At 40.5% G+C, this 20,529-nt stretch overlaps 3 protein-coding genes across 14 annotated transcripts in view; 2 read left to right on the top strand and 1 right to left on the bottom strand.

The window, feature by feature from the left end:
- The window catches only part of LOC107220245 (calcitonin gene-related peptide type 1 receptor), a 182,970-nt gene that overhangs the window by 117,968 nt on the left and 44,473 nt on the right, over window positions 1–20,529 (bottom strand). For 5 of the 8 annotated variants that reach the window (XM_046730964.1, XM_046730966.1, XM_046730965.1 and 2 more), the window contains one exon: window positions 9,716–9,833. In XM_046730964.1, coding sequence (XP_046586920.1) covers window positions 9,716–9,833 — 118 coding nt within the window. Of the gene's footprint in view, window positions 1–9,715; window positions 9,834–10,858; window positions 10,913–11,175; window positions 11,192–20,529 lie in introns of those variants that run through there. The other 3 variants (XM_046730968.1, XM_046730969.1, XM_046730970.1) reach the window with 2 other exon arrangements.
- LOC107225941 (UDP-glucosyltransferase 2) lies at window positions 470–5,380 on the top strand. Of its 5 annotated transcripts, none has more exons than XM_046730956.1 (6): window positions 470–806; window positions 2,649–3,244; window positions 3,566–3,985; window positions 4,295–4,526; window positions 4,589–4,814; window positions 4,908–5,380. In XM_046730956.1, the coding sequence occupies exons 2-6, from the start codon at window positions 2,828–2,830 to the stop codon at window positions 5,188–5,190; spliced, it is 1,578 nt and encodes a 525-aa protein (XP_046586912.1). In that variant the 5' UTR covers window positions 470–806; window positions 2,649–2,827; the 3' UTR covers window positions 5,191–5,380. The 5 variants fall into 5 exon arrangements, with proteins under 5 accessions (XP_046586912.1, XP_046586914.1, XP_046586915.1 ...); XM_046730958.1 differs by having other exon boundaries at window positions 2,646–3,244; XM_046730959.1 differs by lacking the exon at window positions 470–806 and adding an exon at window positions 843–1,162.
- On the top strand, window positions 5,617–8,989 carry LOC107225940 (UDP-glucosyltransferase 2). Its single transcript, XM_015666579.2, has 5 exons — window positions 5,617–6,228; window positions 6,504–6,923; window positions 7,582–7,813; window positions 7,984–8,209; window positions 8,368–8,989. The coding sequence occupies exons 1-5, from the start codon at window positions 5,812–5,814 to the stop codon at window positions 8,648–8,650; spliced, it is 1,578 nt and encodes a 525-aa protein (XP_015522065.2). The 5' UTR covers window positions 5,617–5,811; the 3' UTR covers window positions 8,651–8,989.

Genomic DNA, 20,529 nt, shown 5'->3' with positions numbered 1-20,529 from the left:
CACAAGGAGAAGCGTGCACTCCAGGTCGTACTCCAGACGCCAAAGTAATTCTGTCTCTAAAAGAACACACATTGAAAACTGTTTAACGTTGCGTAATTATTGTTGCAACGAAGACTCATTCCGAACAGCTGAATACATATATAGACAAAAGCTGATGGGTTGTTCGAACGACAGTTGTCTCGTTCGCTTTCTTGTTTTACTATTCAACGAAATCTAACCGTCCGCCGGCATGCTATTAACAATTATGCGCATGTAGTCATACTCATACAAAAAAAAAAATACGGGGAGACACGGAAAACATACCGTGGAGTAAAGAACTGGCGATACTTGTTCTGAATAATTAACATTTGAACCGCTTAATTAGCATTTAGCTGATGAACCCGCGTGTAATGGCTGTAACCTTGGCTTGAAAGGAATACGGTAAAATGGTATATATGTGATTGTGCAGGCGGCTTTGGTCGTTGCAGTATGTTCCGACAGTATTCATCGTGTTCTTGAATCGAAAAGTTCATAAAGAATTGTGACTGTTTATTGATTTCACAAAGTCACTCGCATTCAAACCCCACACAGATCGTTGGACGTCCTTGATACAATTAGATTTGAATATAATTGAATCAGCGGTTAACGTTTCCACGGATTGATTAAGAATAAAAAATATTTCTACAGATCTGAATAGCGTGACACGATCAGAGTTAAATGACCGCAGTATTAAGAAAGTGACTTGTCTTGCAAAGCTCAACACTTTTCTATTGTTCTCCACTGTGAGGAATTTTTCAAATTAAAATGATATAAATACTTAACATTAGGTAATCTGTTCAGTATTTTAATAATTTCGTAGGCCTCAATCTGATTCTAATGTCCGCTATCGATATTAGAGATTGAATAAATGATCGCGATGATCTAGTTATAAGGTTATACATATCTTTCAACCCAGTGTAAAAGATTTAATAACAATAAGGAGTGGTTTGATTTCTCGATAAAATCTCCGCGGGAAGAGTAAGAATAAATTGGTGATAAGTTGCAATATGTTGACTACTTGCGTTTAATACGAAACACGCATGGACAACGTGATTAGTTTACTATTCATTGGCTACTTCAAACTTTGTACGATAACGTTCAGCCAATAATCGTTGACGTGTATTGAATGGATTGGATGGAACTGGTGAGAGTCAATCATATTCTAGACTATATCAGGTATTATAATCTGGGGATTATCGTGTATGATGCCACGTTCACTGTAATAAGTGCCTGATCAAGCTTTGAATTTCATAGTCAATGTGAATATCTTCACCTGTATGGCTCTGAGTTAGTGAAGTAGAACAGAATTTCACGTCATTCGCGGTCAACTATAAAAGTATCATAATGTCAACAAAATTATGTTTATGGAATGAAATTTTGATATTTCGGAGAAAGTTCTGTTTCCCAGCTCTCGCAATCAGTCTAGCAGTTCTGCCGCAGTCGACTTGGTTAATCACCAACGGACTTGACTGAAACAAACTTATTAAAAACACGAGCGTGGTTTTGACGGTTACAAATCGTCCCGATGTTACGTGCTGCGTGATTCTTTTTTCGCTTGGTCGTTTTTGCGTTAGTAATTCAATTTCACAAAGAAACACTGAGAGTACTACCGAGAGGAATGCAGACAATATTTACACGACATATTGGAAAATGGGTTGGTTTGACAAAGCCAAGATCAATACGCCGGTATAGAAAGAAAGTCAACGGAACAAGAATACACGCGAAGAAGAAGATTGGCCAAAGTTTACCAAGGAACTAAAAGGAACGACCCTGGGGAAAAAACGAAGTAATCTTTTCAGTGACGTATAACAAAGATGCGTCACGTCACCTGTCGCTGTCGTGCGATTTTGCAATCATTAGTCAAAGTGCGAATCCATTCCTTATCGTTTGTAAATATCAAAAATGAATTCAGTCAATGTTAGCAACTTCTACGGAATACAAACGGGTGGAATTGCACATATGCTAACGCATAAGCATTATCATTATAATTACATGAAAAGCTACCGTCAAATAAAGTGGTTTATCAATAGTAGCCAGTATAAGAACCAGTGAAAAAAAGCGGCAAAAATTGATCCGTCCTAAAGATAATTAGTTCAACTAGATACAGTGGCGCCGCGCTCGTACAATACGACCACCATCATACTATCAGTCACGTTGCGGTACTTGCAGTTTTATCATCAATGCAGTCGTGAAGTCATAAAGTTCTGAATGTCTGTCTAGAAGCAGTTACCAGCGAGAAATTCTCGATTTCAATTTAGAGTATTTTTAGGCGGTTCTGGTTTTTAAATTTACTTGCATTGTCCATTTAAAAACTCGCATTTAGGTAATCTAATTCGTAAATAATAAAAATGAAGTACCTGTGCAAATTGTTGCTGATAGTATTCTGTCTCCTGAGTTCAACTAGACATGTCAATAGTGCTCGAATATTGGCAGAATAAAAAATATTTCCACAGATCTGAATAGCGTGACACGATCAGAGTTAAACGACCGCAGTACTAAGAAAGTGGCTTGTCTTGCGAAGCTAGCAAACGAATAATTATGACAGCATTCATAATTTGAGACCGCATGTTTTGTTTGTTCGAAAATGCCGTTTTATGAAAATACAAAAATACTTGTTTTTCAACCAGCAGCTGCTGCGTGGACGGTAACGGAGTGAAGTCATAAACAATACGGAGGCTGGTGCTACTCTTCATTTCGATCTGAGCTCGCCTGGAGATCATCCAGCGGTGCAGTGTAGTGCACATTTCACAGTATCTGTTCAGAACGTACGTACACAGTAAGTGGCATCTCCTGTATCCTAAGCGAAGTAATGAAGCTCGTACATTTTTCAATCGTATTACTAAGCACCGTTTGCTTCGTACGAAACGGAAATGGAGCGCGAATTCTGGCGATGTTCCCTTTGCCTGCCCCGAGTCATTTCACTATGTATCAGGGAGTGCTGATGGACCTCGCAAATAGGGGACATCAGATAGACGTAGTTAGTCATTTCCCTCTGATGTATCCTTTTCACAACTATCGAGACATTGTTGATTTGAATGGAAAAATGGATGTCATGGCTAACACCATGACATTCGAGACCGTCGAACATGTTGGAAACGTCGCCCTTGAAGAATATGGTGCTCAGAAAGTCGGAAATGACCTTTGCGATATTCTCGGAATTCCCGAGATTCAGGAATTGATCAATAATCCACCCAAGGACCCACCTTACGATCTTGTAATTGCAGAGGTAAAGTTTGTTCGTGACATTAAATTATTTTTTTTGCTGGAACTAGATATAACCGGCTAATGTACGGATTTTCAAAAACTCAGGATAACGCTGACGGTGAAAGAAACCATTTCATTTGTTGCCTTCTTCACATTTCTAACGTCTTCAAACTGACTGACCACTTCAGAGACAGTAAATTGTGATTGTATAATTATTTCAAGGCCTTGAAGCATTTTGTTCAATTCTACCAGATACCTAACACCCCATCGTGGGTTCAACCTCTTCGACTCAAGCGTCACACGTGCCCATCACTGTTCAAAGCTAATCGTGGTTTCTTTCCAGTTCTTCTTCGCAAATTGCTTCTTCGCTTTCGGAAGACACCTGAATGTTCCCGTAGTAGCGATGACATCGGCACCAACGCTGCACTACTCCAACGAACCGTTGGGCAACCCGCTGAATCCAGCCATCGTGCCCGAGTACGAAGACGGGTCAATAATTCATATGAACTTTTGGCAGCGACTTAGAAACACGCTGTATACGTTCAATAGAATCCGCCGAATCAGAAGTTTAACCGAGGTGCAGAATGACGCGGTGAAGAAGTATTTCGGGTCCGATATGCCTGGCGTTCGAGAACTGGAGCGAGACGTAGCCCTTCTTCTGGTAAACTCTCACCATAGCTTAAATGGAATTCGACCCATGACGCCAGCAATTTTGGAAGTTGGTGGAATCCACATTCGCTTCGAAAACGTCGAGTTACCCGCGGTAAGTGGTATTTAATAAAAGGCAATACGTGTTAGCTGTTTTTTACTTGCATAAGATAGTCACTGATTAAAAATAATCTCTTGATTGAATGTACTCCAACGTCTATATCATATCGAAAGTAATGAATCTTGTCACATTCTCAACTTACGGGATAGCAAAGTCGTGCACAAGGTTAATGAGACTCATTGGATTGATAACGCAATGTAAACTGTCCGAATTTTTACCTACGTCAGGCTTATCGTTGGCTACTTATAACGGTCGCAGAGCATTTGAAAGATTTTCCATTCAGACCTTACCGGAAAATTTTAGGATCTACGAAACTGGTTGGATAACAGCACAAGCGGGTTTATCTACGCCTGTTTTGGAACCTTACTGAGAATCGAGTCGTTCCCGAAGGAGTTTCTGGCTGAATTGTATTCAGGTTTTACGAAAATTGCGCCGATACGTGTACTGCTGAAATCGACGAATCCGGAAGAGTTGCCACCTGGCCTACCGCAGAACGTGATGACGATGAAGTGGCTTCCTCAAGCTGAAGTTTTGAGTAAGTGGTAGTCTTTGTGATAGTAAATCGGGAAATTTGGTAATGATGACATTTCTTTTCAGGACACAAAAACATCCGGGGATTCGTGACGCACGGTGGTTTGGGGGGAATCCAAGAAGCGACTGCGTTCGTTGTTCCATTCGTCGGCATCCCAATATTCGCAGACCAGCCAAGAAATGTGAAAAATTGTGTTGAAAAAGGGGTAGCGGTGTCTTTGAATTACAAGGACTTCACAGCGGACAAATTCGTATCAGCCGTCAACGACATCATTCATGATCCGAAATACAAGTGCGTTAGAAATTTTTCGAAGAATGACGAAAAAAATTTCTTCCTTCTTAAGTTCTACCACTAAATTTTTTTTTCTTCGTTATCAACCCGCAGAAATAACATGATGATACTATCGAAGAAATTTATGGACCGACCGCTGAATCCCCGAGACGCGGCCATTTATTGGATCGAGTACATCATCACCTACGGAGGTGATTCCCTGCGATCACCAGCGGTTCGATTGACTTGGTGGCAGTTGGCACTGCTGGATGTTTATGGCAGCATATTGGTTGCAGCTCTGGTCACTATCTATCTAGTCAAACTTTTCATTTCAGCCCTGATTCGCAGAATTGTACGCTCCAAAGAAACTGTACCGTTGACGAAAAAAAAAAATTGAACGTAGCAAAACGTTTCTAGTATTCATTCGTCATTTTTATAAATTGACGGTAGGCAGTACAACGGGACTGCGATATAAGTATAGGTTTGACATTATATTGTAGGATGTAGAAATAGGGTAACTCGTTTGTATAAAGTACTTTCATGCCTGATCTAACGAAATAAAAACCTCCAAGAATTTCTGAACCAAGTCCGGCGGTGCGTTTGCGATCTTACAGTCACTGACGCAATTGTTCCGTCGTATGTACAGAAACGAGAATTGCCAACGTGGCAAAAATTCTGTCAATCAATTGTCGAGGGATATGATTAATCTTCTGTTACCACGAGCCTTGGTCACCGGCCCGTTGGTTGCAAGGCTGAAAAGTCATCAGCTGGCTCTACAAGAATCTAGAAACCCGTATTTGTAACGTTTTTCTATTTGTTCAAGGTATCGAAACACTTGCGTTCCAAATTGCCGGTTCTACCATCACACCTTCAGCACTGAAGCTCAGTGATAAAAAAAGAGTCGACGTTACAAGATCGTCACAAGAGCATACGGTGTTCTTAGCATAGCCGTCGCGAGTCATTTTCATGGTGTACGAACACACGAACAAAGAGAAACAGTGAATTTGTAAATAAAACAATGAGGAGAGTGTCCGTTTTCCTCGCATTGATATTATGCAATGTTTACTTCACGCGCCACGTTAACGGTGCCCGTATACTCGCAATATTTCCTCTAGAGATTCCGCACCAATTTTTCTTCTTTCAAGAAATCTTGTGGACTCTTGTAGAGCAGGGACACAAACTCGATGTAATCAGCCATTATCCCTTGATAAGGCCTCATCCGAATTACGAGAACATCATTCATCTGACAGGAAAGGGTCCCAGGTTTACCTTCAACTTAACAGCTGATACTCTTGATAGCTTGGCCAATAAGCCAGTCGAATATTACGCTGAACAGTACGGAAATAAGGCTTGCGAATTACTCGCTCTTCCTGAGTTCAAGAAGCTCATAGAAGAACCGCAAACCAATCCACCATACGACCTCGTCATTACGGAGGTGAGTCAATTATCGCTCTGGACTACTGTAAACGTTGAATGACGGTGAAACTGTGATTTCATTTTCTTTCTTGAGCCATTACAAATGAGATTACAAAATTATACAGTCTTAAAACGATACGATTTAAAGGGATGTAGCAAGAATTATTGAGGCGTTTATATTGGTTAGATTTATTCATTTCTCAAATTTTATTACGTACGGTACTTTTTTCCCCACTCGACTGCACTTTAGTACCTATGCCAACCATTGACCTTTGGGCTATGGTTTTTTTACAGTTACTATACGCGAACTGCTACTTCGCGTTTGGAAGACACTTCAAGGTCCCCGTGGTGGCAGTTTCTATGTCGGCGTTGCCACCTTACATAAGTGAGCCCTTGGGGAATCCGGTGAACACGGCATTTGTGTCCGAGCACATCGATGGTTCGATTCTTCACATGAACTTCTGGCAAAGATTCAAAAACACGCTGCACACATGGTGGACGAACTATCGAATCAGGCGGGTAACGGAGGCTCAGAACAGCATTGTGAAGACACACTTCGGGCCGGATATGCCGGACATCAGAGAGCTGGAGAGAGACTTGTCCCTGCTTTTGGTAAACTCGCACCACTCCCTCAACGGAGTTAGGCCTTTTACTCCAGCCATCGTAGAAATCGGTGGATTGCACGTGCGGGACGATGGAACAGAATTACCAGAGGTGAGCGGAAGGATAGAAAAACAGATAAAGGGTATACAGATACTACACCAGACTGATATGCAAAAACACCACGTTTGCACAACTGTTCGGCTAACCGCGTGTGCCAACCAAAGTCAAACAAAAACCATCTGCGCTGATATATTTAGACCTGTTAAATTGTCAAAACTTTTATCACATCCGCGTTAGCCTGAAGGCACTGGCAGTTCAATTATTCGACTTAAAATTATACCTTTGTAAAATCTTTTTGCATGTTCCAAGATGTGTTCTCTTCTTTTTTTGTTCTGCCCTGAAGGCTTTCGCGCATTTCTGGCGAATCGACTACTCGACGGTACCGTCAGCCGATATTCTATGTCACTGAACAACGGTTGACTCTTGAGTCGTGAATGAAACTAACACTAAGCTGAACCTACGTAAAACAGCAGCGTCTGTTAAGGTCGAAGTATTTTCGTTGGAATACCAGTTTATCCGACGTCTCGCTAATGAGCCTACCTTGAAATCATAGTATCAGGTTTAACGTGGGTCGTTTTAGGTCTCTTGAGAGAACACGGTAAACCAATCGAAAGTGGCAGGACATTATTCGGCGTTAACGAAGCTCTGTCTAATTGTGGCTTCGAGACGCTGGGTTTGCCAAGTAAAACTTGTGTTTGATTAATTTCAGGAATTGAAAGCGTGGCTAGACAGCAGCGCGGACGGCTTTATCTTCGTTTCGTTTGGCTCCTTGCTGGCTATTGAGAATTTCCCAAAGGATATCATCGCCGAATTGTACTCAGCATTGGCCAAGATCGCTCCGATTCGAGTGCTGCTCAAAGGAGCAGCTCCGGAAGCATTGCCACCCGGAATTCCCACGAACGTACTTGCGTTGGAGGTAGTTTCACAGAGGCAGGTTTTAAGTGAGTCAAGATTTATTCAGCGCTAAAAAAGACTTACGGATAAAAGAAGTGACGCGCTGTAGAAACGATGATCGGTATTAGACTCATCGGAATGGAAACGCTGGCGAAATCGGTTGGCAGATTTCCTGACACCTTGAATGGATATTGAGGGTTGAATTTCTATTCTCCAGAGCACGGCAACATACGGGCGTTCGTGATGCAGGGTGGATCACTGGAGATTCACGAAGCGGTGATGTTCGCGGTACCGTTTATCGGTCTTCCGATATTCCCAGAGCCCCAACGAAACGTAAAAAATTGCGTTGAAAAGGGGGTCGCGATATCGATGGACTTTGGGGATTTCACGGCGGATAAATTCACCGCAGCCGTTAGTGAAATCGTCAGCGACGCAAAATACAAGTGAGTAAAACTTTCCGACACTCTCAGCGTAACCTTTTTCTCTTCCGGTGAACTATTTGATAAATTCTCTTCAAAAATCTATCACTCCGTTGGCCATCCTATCGTGATTTGCATTCAACCCGTTAACTCATCGGCAATAATCCGTTATCAAATTATAGAAATAACATCATCACGCTGGGGGGAAAGTTTCTGGACCGACCGAGAAGCCCGCTAGAAACGGCGATCTTCTGGATCGAGTACATCCTCAGAAACGGCGGCGATTCATTGCGTTCACCAGCGGTAAAGTTTAGCTGGTGGCAGCTGGCTTTGTTGGATATTTATGCGGGTATAACGGTGGCTGTTATAGTTGTGATTTACATCTGCAAGCGACTGACGTTGACCGTCATTCGTCGACTATTTCGACCGCACCCTACACTGCCAACTTCGAAAAAAATGGTGTAATACGACGCTCAAAAGAGTTACAAGCTCTCCGTTGATTACTATTGATAATCGCGAGATACAACGCCGCATGCCAAGTGCGGAAATTTTATTGAGAAAGGGAAACGCAGCGATTATAAAACGCGGAAAATTGTTACGGGACATCTGTTGTCGTCAGAAGTTTGACGAAAATTTCACCAAGCGTAACTTCCCTCTAGGATTTGAAATCGAATTGAAATATTCTCTTCTCGTCTACAACGGGTGAGGCAGAGTAACTCTGTAAAAATTTTACACTGGTAATCTTGACGCTGTGTCAACCGAAAAAGACAATCAATAAAGCAAATGTTTTCCCATTCACGTTAATCACACGATTCTTAACGTTTGTGAAAAATTTATATTTTAACGAGCCTGGTAAGATATGAATTTACATTGAAAAATGGTTGAATAGAAATTCAGCAAAAAAGTGTTACAGGCTTGTATGACTCTCCACGAAGGCTTTTAAAGTAATTCTTTCACCTTTCACCACATCGCGTTACTTTGACGCTTAGAAGGTTTCTTGCCAGGGTAGAGAAAATACAAAATACAAAAAAGAAAGGGAATGAACATGAAAAAACTCCGAAATACCACATGTAAAATACACGAGAGCTCCCCAATGGCTTTCTGGCTGAGTCACAGTGTTTTAAAAAAATCTGCACAGGGTGTAGAAATTTCGGTTTGAAGTAAAGTTTCCCTCGGGAGTTGGCCGAGTCTCTTCCAATTTGCAGTTTATTATAACTTCACGTCTTTCTTGAGCTGGTGTACCAGAGTCACAATATTTCTCTTCCCAAAGGTCTGCTCGCTGCTTCTTTTTTCTCATTTTGTGTATGTCGCCAGTAAAGTTTGAAGAAACATACAAAATTTGTGAATCGCTGTACTAACCAACTGTCGTGTCTTCCGCGAAAGCTCATGAAAAAGTCACGTAATTGGCGTAAATCGAACACTGTTATGCGGTGCGATTAGAAATTAACGGAAATGGTTTGTAAAAAGTCAGAAGCGCAAGTTTGACTTAATTTCCCTGACGTTACGAAAATAAATAAACAATGCACTCACCAGGCGGTGCTGTTGCGTTGGATTTCAGCCTCTCCATGCATTCCTGTCTTCGCTCCGACAGGATGCGTTTGAGTTCTTCCTCCTGGACCGTGCTTCCGGCCGTCGTGTTGCTCGGTATCTAACGAGGGGGAAGAATCATTGAAGAAACAGTGAGTAAATACAGAGGATATACGATGAAAGGTACATACTTATTGATAGTTGAAATTTATTGTTAGAACAATCAGTGTTTCAGAAGCATCTGCATACAATTGTTACGTATAAATGATGGTGACAGATAGCATTTGTTTGAGGAATTATTTGTTGGCAGCTTTTTACAGTGCGCTAATTTTGGCTAATAGGCCAACGACAAGTTTGATTCCTATTTGACGATCAGAAGAATCGACTGATACCAGATAACTTTGCAGAAAATGTATAGCCTCAATTTACTCCGTGAGATGCCAGAATCCATTTCAAGGTAATACAATAGCTCATCGAACTCTCCTTCACCTCGAAGGTCGATCTGTTACTTTACTTCGCGAGAATGATGGACTTGAATTTGCGCAAAGAAATTTCCTGCCGAGAAAAGTAAGCGTGGACCTGCGCTTTGCATGGTTGGCTGTCTGCCAGGAAGTGAAAAATCGGAGGATTCGATGGCAGGCGATAAAACGTTATACCTACAATATTATGATCCTCATATCGTGCACGTTTGATTATATGGTCGTAGAAGAAAATATTTTTAACAGTCTAATAGCTTCAGCGGCGGTAAAGTAGATAGGCATACCTAATGTATGTGCACAGAAATAAGCGTGTGTACATAAGTTGTACAGTTGTAAAGCTTTCGTCTAATTCATCGGATCCATTTATCCAAAAATGCGTATCTGAAAAGCTCTCAACGAAGACGCCTCGCCAAATCAAAGCAAAGACTATTGCGCCCCTAGTTTTTCTTGTCGAAAAATAGCGTAAAATTTATAGCAACCAGCTCACAGGAAAGACGTTAATACGTAATATGTAGTTAATCACATTATATGTGGACGTGGATGGGCTTCGGACAAGTTAGTTTTAAATAATAATAATAATAATAATAATAATAATAATAATAATGATAATAATGAACGTAATAGTAAAAAAGTATGAAGCGAATAGAAATAATAATAAAAACATTACCATATTGAAATCAGCGTTGGAATACGTCAAAGAATCACAGGAAGTAATAGATTACTGAAAGACGAAAGAGAAAAGAAGAAAATTAGAATCCGTTATAAAGTAAAGAAATAATTGTATATTTCAAGGAATGTACGATGTTAGAGTAGGAACAAAAAAAAAAAAAAAGGCATTTGAAAAAGTTCGTTAGAATAGGGCAAAATATATACACGTAACGTTACACAATGTAAGCTAGTCTGGTAGAATTTCATTCCAGCTTTGAGAGTTCTCCGAGAACGATCAACTACAAACCCTTCACAGTGGTGAACTTTCAATCGAACCTTTGATATTGTACGGAAGGATTACAGCCACTGTCATGGAAAGACGAAAGTTGGCAAATTCGGTGGTTGCGAACAACTCGAGCGATAGCGCGGCAAAATTGTCTTTATGAAAGTTGTATGAGAACTGTGAGAACGCGAGGGCTATTCAAGCTCCAAGTTGTTCCTCGATCTCAGAGGGATACACACGCCCCCCTCGACGAACTTGGGAAACGAGCTGAAACCGCGAAAGCACGAGTTTCCACTACTACCTAATATCCATAAACCCTACGTGGTTTTGTCACCTAGTGTTTCGCCTCGTGCATAGCGCGTGAAGTATAAGGTGCGGTTGGGTTTCGATTCAAGCGATTCGAATCCCTGTTCTCCGACCAAAACTCACGCGCTTTATCACAGCTCAATTTCGATTTCTCCTTTGTAAACACCCGATTGACTCGCTCGGAGTTTCGATTAATCGATCGTCAAGTTCCGCGAGTATCCAGACTGTATATAAATTGCCCTTGTAATTCGGCGTTGTTTTTTTTTTCACCCGGACGCCTGCTCCAAAACTTGGTGATAATTTCAGCGATAGCTGATGATCGACGCCTTGTTTATATATCGGTACCGCGCTATTTCGAGCTATAACAACACGAGTAAATCTACAAGTGGAATATCGAGTGGTCTATAAAATAGAAAATAAAATAAAAAATTCCGACACAGTGATAGGTCGTAGTTTCTTTTCTTTTTTATTTTCTTTTTTTTTTTTGCCTCGTTCTCCCAGAGTGTCTATGAATTATTGAAACATGATGGACGTCGAGGGTATAAAAAGATTGAAAGAACCGGATTGAGTTGGGGCGGCAGCAACTGATCCAAATAAAACAATCCTCGTCTTGACTCGCGAGTGCTTATCCACGCAAAAATACAGGTCATACTGCAAAACAAAAAAAAAAAAAAAAAAAAAAAACCGTCGACGTAGTAACGACCCTCGCTGTCATTGACCGGAAGTTGGTTCTAACTGTTCGATGTTTTGAATTCCTCTTGACTAAGAAGCTCTGTAGTCGGAGTGTTCTGTTTATCCTTTGATCTATTTTTGCAGAGATGAAGCGCGATCGATACCGCGATGACAATGATGCAGAATCTTTGATCACCGTGGAAATTAACACATCCCTGCTTACAGAGACGAATCGCAGCTGGTGCTCAATCGAAATAACACCTGCTTGTACAACGTATAGTCTGTCTACATTTTATAAGATGATGTCCGTCTGGCGCCGCGAGCTTCATTCGTGTAAGACGTAATTTCACCAGCTTAAGAATGCGGAAATATTGAACAGCTCTAGCGCATAAGAACAATTATGGCACGGTACTTACGTTTAAGCTAGCCATTTTCGAATTATTAAAAACATAAGCACGCGATTGCGAAGTGGAGTTGAAACGGTGATATTTCAGCCGTAGCTGCGACTGGAGGATTGATCGAAGTTTGGCTGCGGCCGTCTCACTTCAGCGTCCATAAATCAAGATCCAAACTTTGGTAATCCAGTGAATTTATATGTTTGATGAATATCGACGCACAGTTCGGGTATAAAATGTGAAAGTTGAACCACAACCTGTCGAGGCAGAGCCGACTTGAAATTACACGCGATGAAAGATTACACTCGGACATTTTTACCGTACGAGAGGTGGAAAAATTTTCTTTTCACCACTGTGCAAATAGGTTTGCAATATTTTTGGAAGCTGTGTTGGAAATTTTTGCGTTTAAACTCAAGCTTTGCGTTTGCGCCGGACATTCGGTATTGCAGATGAAAGGAAAATACAAATATCGATGTTGTGCAATGTTATCTGACGTTTGACACCTGGAAGTTACGCTCGCTCTATTTTACCGGCGTTAGGCGTTGCGATTGAACGAACGAAAAGGTACAATCCGAACGTGCAGGGTTTCATAGCTATTCAAAGCCACGCTGCGTCGGGCGATTTGCATTAACTGCACGTATCGGACAATTACGCGTGCAGCCCCGCCCTTAGAAAATACAAACCGGCAAACAAACAAGGTGGGCGAAGCACAAACCGCACCCTCACATTTTTTAATCCACCAGAACAAACAGGGGGAGCGAGAAGTTGGGAAAATGATCAAAGGATCAAAGAAATCGAATCGACCTTATCGGTTTTTCTACGAATAATTAGAAATGGGAGCGTTTGTGTTCGGGCAGAATAGTAACTCTCAACCGCAAAAAAAGAAAAAAAAAAAGAAAAAAAAATCGAAGTAATAATATTTAGGAAAGAGAAAAAAATAAATTTACTCCCGAAAAATTCGTACCCCGCAGCTATTTTACGGTCCGATTGTAAAAACGCAGGTGTGTTCAGTTGATTGGAAAAATACACAAATGCTGCGTCATGCGATTCGCTGCGTTTAACCGCGAGTGCCGATTTTGCGATGTATCAACAAACCAGCGCACAGTGGTCCGAAAGCCCGAATTCTTGGCCAAAACTAATAACTCAAATATTTCTCAGTGAAAATTGCTAGTATTACTATACCTATAGTTTTTTGGCCTGCTGGTTTCGAAAATGAATGCAAAAATGCGAAATTCAAAATGGCGGCCCCAAAATGGCAGATGTTTTTCGCGAAAAATGATACCAATTCGCTGAAATTCATACTAGTAATGTTTTTGGGGTCGCTGATTCCGAAAAAAAAAACAAAAATGCAAAATTCAAAATGGCGGCCCCAAAATGGCGGATGTTTTTCGCGAAAAATGATACCAATTCGCTGAAATTCATACTAGTAATGTTTTTGGGGTCGCTGATTCCGAAAACGAATGCAAAAATGCGAAATTAAAAATGGTGGACCGAAAATGGCGGGAATATTCCGTGAAAAATGATACAACTTTGTTAAAAGTGATATTTTGTAAATTAATTTCTTTAATTCTTACACATTTTTTTCGATGCGAAAAAAATGTGGTGCTTTATTGAGCAGTTTAACGCCCAAATTTTCGATAAGGTCATCGAGATTTTCGTCCCATTCCTCATGCACGGCATCAAACAGTTGCTGTCGTGTCCACTGCACAACCTCCATCTTGGATCCTATCATTGAAAATGCAAATATTTTACTTACTTTTAATAATTTATAAATTAGAATTATTCACTTTCGTGATAATATTCAGTAGTGCGAGTCCAATGAAATTCAAATTGGACACTATGTACATTACATCAGATACATTTGTAACAGTCCTCAGGTATATGTAAACAAAAGGAAAAGTCTGCATCGCCGCGCTACACTAATCCCACGAGGCGGGACACGAGGCTCCGACCGAGCCGACAAAACACTGCTTCAAAGAATGCTTATTTTTGACCAATGGAGCAAAAACGAGCAGGCGATGCCAACGGTTTCACATTCTCTATACTTTTTCACACTAGGAATCGTTGAGATCTCCGCAGGATCTCCGGGGATCATAACTAATTCTCTACAGATAGTAATGCAATTCAATGAAATAGGTTATTTTGCAGCACTCGTATTGCATCATTAATATCATCGCCATAAATTCCGAAATTTGGTTCTTTCACAAAATTTATGTAATTCACTTACCTTGAGGAATAATATCCATTTTGGTTGACTCGATTTTGATGCAAATTGAAAAAACTATAGCCTTTTTTATCCCGCGCTCGAAAGCGTGCACACACCACAGTCCCGCGCGAGTCTTGACAAAGGTCACTTTCGAGGGTTTACCACAGGCCATAGAATGAATATAAACATCTGTCCTTTTGGATTTCAAAGCTCTAATGTTATCTATTGACAAATATGTGAAGCTTTACCTCGGATGATAACTTTCGGTTTTGGGGGTTTTGGCCAGGAATTCGGGCTTTCGGACCACTGTGCAGCGCCCAGAATTGACCCGGTTGATAATTGAGCCGAAAGATAATGAAACTTTGACCCATCCTCGCGGCTTACAATTCCAATGCACTAAATTGAACGAAAAATTCCGTGATTAGATAACGCAATAATTCTATACTACGTCCAAATTTTCAGTCATTACTCATCGCGCTGATGAACGTGATGTCAAAATTTCGTATATGTATATAAAGTTATTAATGAATGATATAAAACTTGAAACCAATTCGTAAATCGTAATTTAAAAAATACTTCCTGAATATTAAACGAAACAATTACCGCTTTTTTTTGTTTTAAGGTAAATCGCGAACCAATAAAAGAAAATTTCGCTGAGCTTGTCATCCCCCCGTAATTTCGTGCACTGCAGAATCAGCATCCGAACCATCATGGCGTGGAAATTCGACGTTGAATACCTCAAGCAAACGCGTTTCCCCACCGGAGTCAAGGTAAGGTGACTATATTTAGGAGTTTAAATGCGCACTATTGCCCGGCTATTTATTGAATCGCTAGCCGAGCCGCGTCTGCAGATACCAGAAAATCTAATCACATTTTACGAAAGCCGAGATGGGAGTGAAACTGGGAAACCGAGAAGATCCGAAAGCGGAAATTTTCCCCATTTTTTTGCTTTTTCTTCTCGTTTCGCCTACCGCTGGTGTCGTCATCGTCGCGTAAACGTGTATTATACGTATACGTAATTCAATTAACACGGCACTCACCCCTTATTTCGAATAAAGAAGTTTTAACGTAATAAACGTAAGAATATATCGCGCCCTGCGGTGGCTTGGTATTGGCGATATGAAATAAGTCTGGCAAAACTTCTCTTCGACGTAGTCGATCATTTCACCCGGCAGAAACAGCTGCAGGAAAAATAAACCCAAGGAAAAGAAATTTTCTCCTCGAACAATCAATCGCATATCTTATGCCGCGACTATAGACGAGCTTTCGTTGCACTCAGAATCAGCTTGAACTGGTTTAATTTAGGCACTGTTATCAAACGTACGTGACAAAATTTTTTGCAAGATCGTTGAAACGGGGGAAAAAAATGGGGGTGCTTACAATCGAGCAGAAAACATATTAATATGGTTACATGCGAAACCTATGACCGATAAATTTAATTTTTTTTTACCAATTGCTTAAATTGACAAAGATTCGTGACAGCCCCGTTTAGTTTTTCTTCTTTCGTTCTTTTGGAAAAGAAAAATGGTTCGTATTGTTTCCGTTAACTTCGCGATACGCATTATGCGCATAGTTAATTAGAAGCCTTACAGAAATAGTCTGAACCCGGTATTTCAACGAAGCCACTGCGTGAATTTCTGCGGAAATAGCGATCCGTTATTCCGATAAACCATCGGGGCGTAAATATTATCGAGTATTGATATTTTTCCATTCCCATTCTCACACCCTGCGGCACTCTCGGCAAACAAAGAAGCGAGTTCGCGGGGGAATTTCGTAAGGGTTCCAGGAACACACACGCGCACACATAATTTTATATATAATTACATATATTAGGGCGGTTAGGAAAAGGGCCTTTTTTTAGATTTCACTATTCTCCGAGATTCTTGTACTTTTTCACTAAAACATCGCTCACGCTAAAAGACTGGGCTGAACATTTTTTTTTACTATTGCCTCAACGACGGTGATATTTGGGAAACAGCTATTTTCGGAAATTTTAAAACTGATATATCCTGAAATCCTTCGGCAGGTATGTTTTGCACGACGAAACACAAGTTTTTGTCAAACCTGAGACGCGTGTGATTTTTTATTAGTACTGAAAATCTACGATGAAATTCGCAAAGAGATATTTTTTTGGTTTCAAATATTAAAATATTTCACTGATCTTTATCTTTCTCGCTGCTTTATGACATACAAAAGCTGAAATATATGTATATGTACATGTATATTTCTCGCTTTTGTGAATTTTCACACTCCCGATATTCCTTCCGAGGGATCACAGTGTTCCAACAAAGTTTTCATTTATAATTAATACTCAGCGAGCTGTCGCAAATATATATATCTCATAATGATGAGCGCGCAGATATAGAAGCTTTTCCTTCGATCGAGATGCCGACTTTTGAATTTCTTGCCAAATTCCATCAATTTGAATATATCCTGGCAATTTGGGTATAACGTGATTGATTGATGGACTCACGAATTTCGAGATGGTTTTTATTTTTACCGCGGCATTGCTGGTTAAATATTTAGAAGAGGAGAACCGCGGGACCTTTGACCGCGAAACAGAATCACGGAATAAGGGGTGCGAGCCAATTCCGAGCAAACGACCTTCGTAAATTCGGTAAAAGTAACACGTCGTGAATCGCGATCGTAATTGAGCAATTAACGATCCGAGGGTTACAGGATCACTGAATCCATTGCAGTCGAAGCGCTTCGTGTAAGCTGACAACGAAGACATTTGAATTGGTTGGATAATTTATTAAACAATTTCACAAGTAAAATGGTTGGGGTTACAATAATGGTTTGGGTATTTTGTAGATCACAGAAGAATGTGGTACAAGTGGGAACTATTTGTGCTATTGCGATTATAGTTAACAACACTAAATTTTCTCGTCATTACAACAAAATCGAGCGAATTTCAATCGAGAAAATCCAATAAGCTTATCCCTCCACTACTCCACGGTCTGTAACCAACTCGCCTGGGATTGCATTCGACACCTTGTTGTGATGGGATGGATACTAAAAAAGTAAAAGTCTAATCTGGGTCCACCGAATCGATTCTCAGAAAAAAGAAAATTTGATAGATTGGTCCTGTTATCTCATTGTTACGGTTTTTGTGGTCGCCGAACTTGAATCTGAAATCAGATTTTCAATATTCAAAATGGTGGATCTAATATGGTTGTCAATCCCCATGTAAAAAAAAAAATTATATCTAACCGGCGCCTTTTTGATTTTTAGTAATTTTTTTCGGCCAAACCCGTCGCAACGTTTTTTTGAAAAACTCAGGGATCTCTTCCTCGGCATCCAATTTGATGATTAAACAAGTTTCAGCTTTCACATGTTTATTAATAGAACTCGGCTAAATTACTGTATATTCCGACTGAACTATAATATACTAATACAATACCCATTATAAAACGATTTAGCGTGTATATCCACAAGTCGTGCAGGCCTGGCGTGTCAGACATTATTTGTTATACAAAAGATGCCAAAAGTTATATTCGCGGGGTACTAAGAGGCTTCACTAGGAGACAAAAGGTTTCGCTTTTGGGAAAATTCTCGTCCCCTTTTCCCGTCTCAAGCATTATGACCGATGATAATCCTGGAAGCCAGGTGCGGGACAAATAAATTTCTCAGCAGCATATTCCCTAAAGCTTTGTGGCTGTCGAGCGAGGGTTTGAACAACCCGAATCCACTAATTCTTATCGTAAATTTCACGCCGGAATCCGAACGTAGCTAACGTACATACCTATATTACTGTGTAAATAAAACGGTCCCTGATATTTCCGCGAAACAATTCTCACGCTGTTTTCGCCTCGCCGTATTACTCAGTCCGATCGTTAATTTATTCCTGGATTAGGGTCGTTGCCTTTTTCCAGATAATATGTTCGTTAGTTTGGTTCATTTATCAGTTTCAGTTCAGTCCATCGAAATCGCCACCTAAACACGGAAGACAAAACGCAAGCTAACAATTGACAATATTCGGAATACTCGTACGTCGATCCTTTTGTTCCAGACAATGCAAAGCTAGCGGCACAATTGTTGATTTTCACTTTACGTGCGCGAGATCTTTGCGTCCGATATATCCTGGAGGACGATTCGAGCTCGGAGAATTTTGGGAACAGTATCAATTACGGACTGTAAGTTGTCGAATTCAGGCTCAGCCTCGGTTTTCTCCCTAAGTAACTATGTTGCTTTGTCATTGTCGAAGCCCTCTAACTGCCCGCGAAACCGCTTCATTATTCACGGATCGATTATCAGGGCGTGGTTGAGCTCGATTTCACAATTAGTCAAAAAGCGACGCGCCGAAGTGTGTTCCATTCCATAAATTCACTCCTCGAACACACCCATCACGTATCTCCGTGGAGTTGAAGGACTACCTCGCACCCAAAGTATGCACGGAATGTCGCTTAGTCATTGTCTGTAAGAATATACCGCAAATATTACCGTATTTCAACTTTTGAACGTATTAGGTAATTGATTTCTGCCAAGGAGAAATCCACCGCGAATAAATCAACCGCGACAATATCACGTCGAGATAAATCGTTTCCTACTGCACATGCAGCGTTATTCCACTGGTCGCTATATCATAAATATCTTCAGGCTAGCAACCAATAATCGTATATTTGTGATAATGTAGCCCCGTGCGGATTTCGGTGAAATCAATGTAGGCACGTAACGGTGAGATAATAATTCTTCATGAACGGTGGATTATCGTATAACGAATTAACAGAATCGGACAGTTGTATAAACTTTCCGCATCTATGCGTTCAGGTTTAAGGGATCGTTCCAGTGTAACGGGTCAAACAATAGCTGATTTACGCGATTTTTTTACTATGGTTGTCCCCTTACCGTGGTTTAACGAGTCTGACTCGTGATGAAGATTTTGACCCAAACATGAATATGACGTGCCAGGCTCGTGAACGGAAAGTCGGGCCAAACATAAACATCACGAGCCAGGCTCGTGATCATCGTAATTCAATGTTAGTTTCTATCAGTACGCCACGAGAGTTGGTCACGATTCTCATAATTGCTGTTACGGAGAAGATTAGTTATTAAAATTTAACAAACCCCTACAGAGTGCAAAATACAAAAGTTTTAAATGACATCAATGACTACGAATCCAGTGATAGTGACGTGTTTGCGCCAACCAGAAAGCATCCATGGCGTCAATCGTGGATTTGACAGAAGGTAAAAAACACACTACTAATTTGCAACTATTCTGAAACCTGTGTCATAAAAGCGTCTGTTTTAAATAATATATGCTTGACTATATCACAAGGATTTACATTTCGGCTCGTATTGCGACTGTTCTCGAGCATCACTCTGGCTTCTTTACGACACGTTGACGTCTACCATTTTGGCCCAAGTTTCGTCGAGCTAAATGGTACGGGACGGGGTTAAGGAATCATTCTAGTGTAACGGGTTGAACAATAGCTGATTTACGCAATTTTTATTCGATGGTAAGTACGCGCTAACCAGTCTGATTCTTTATGTCAAATCAAAACAGTCACGAGGAACAGAAAGAAAATTTTTAAAAGTTCACTTTTATTTTTGTTCTATTTTTTTTTAACGGGTTTCTCGAAACGTCGTTTTTCAAAACGATGGACACTCTCAAAGGAAGACTTTTCAAGCTATCTGTCTCAAATTTGGACAAAACATTCGTCGTGCCATTTTTTATCTTGCTTTGGATACTTTTTTTTCCAAAGTCGTTTTCAACTTTATAAAAGAAATTAGAAAAAAATAAATAAATAAACGTTGAAAAATTTATTTTCTGTTCTTCGTGAGTGCTTTGATTTAACATAAAAAAAAAAAAATCAGATTGATCAGCG

This window comes from Neodiprion lecontei, chromosome 2, assembly GCF_021901455.1.
Source record: "Neodiprion lecontei isolate iyNeoLeco1 chromosome 2, iyNeoLeco1.1, whole genome shotgun sequence".
Lineage (NCBI taxonomy): Eukaryota > Metazoa > Arthropoda > Insecta > Hymenoptera > Diprionidae > Neodiprion > Neodiprion lecontei.
This window is presented reverse-complemented; position numbering and strand designations above follow the sequence as displayed.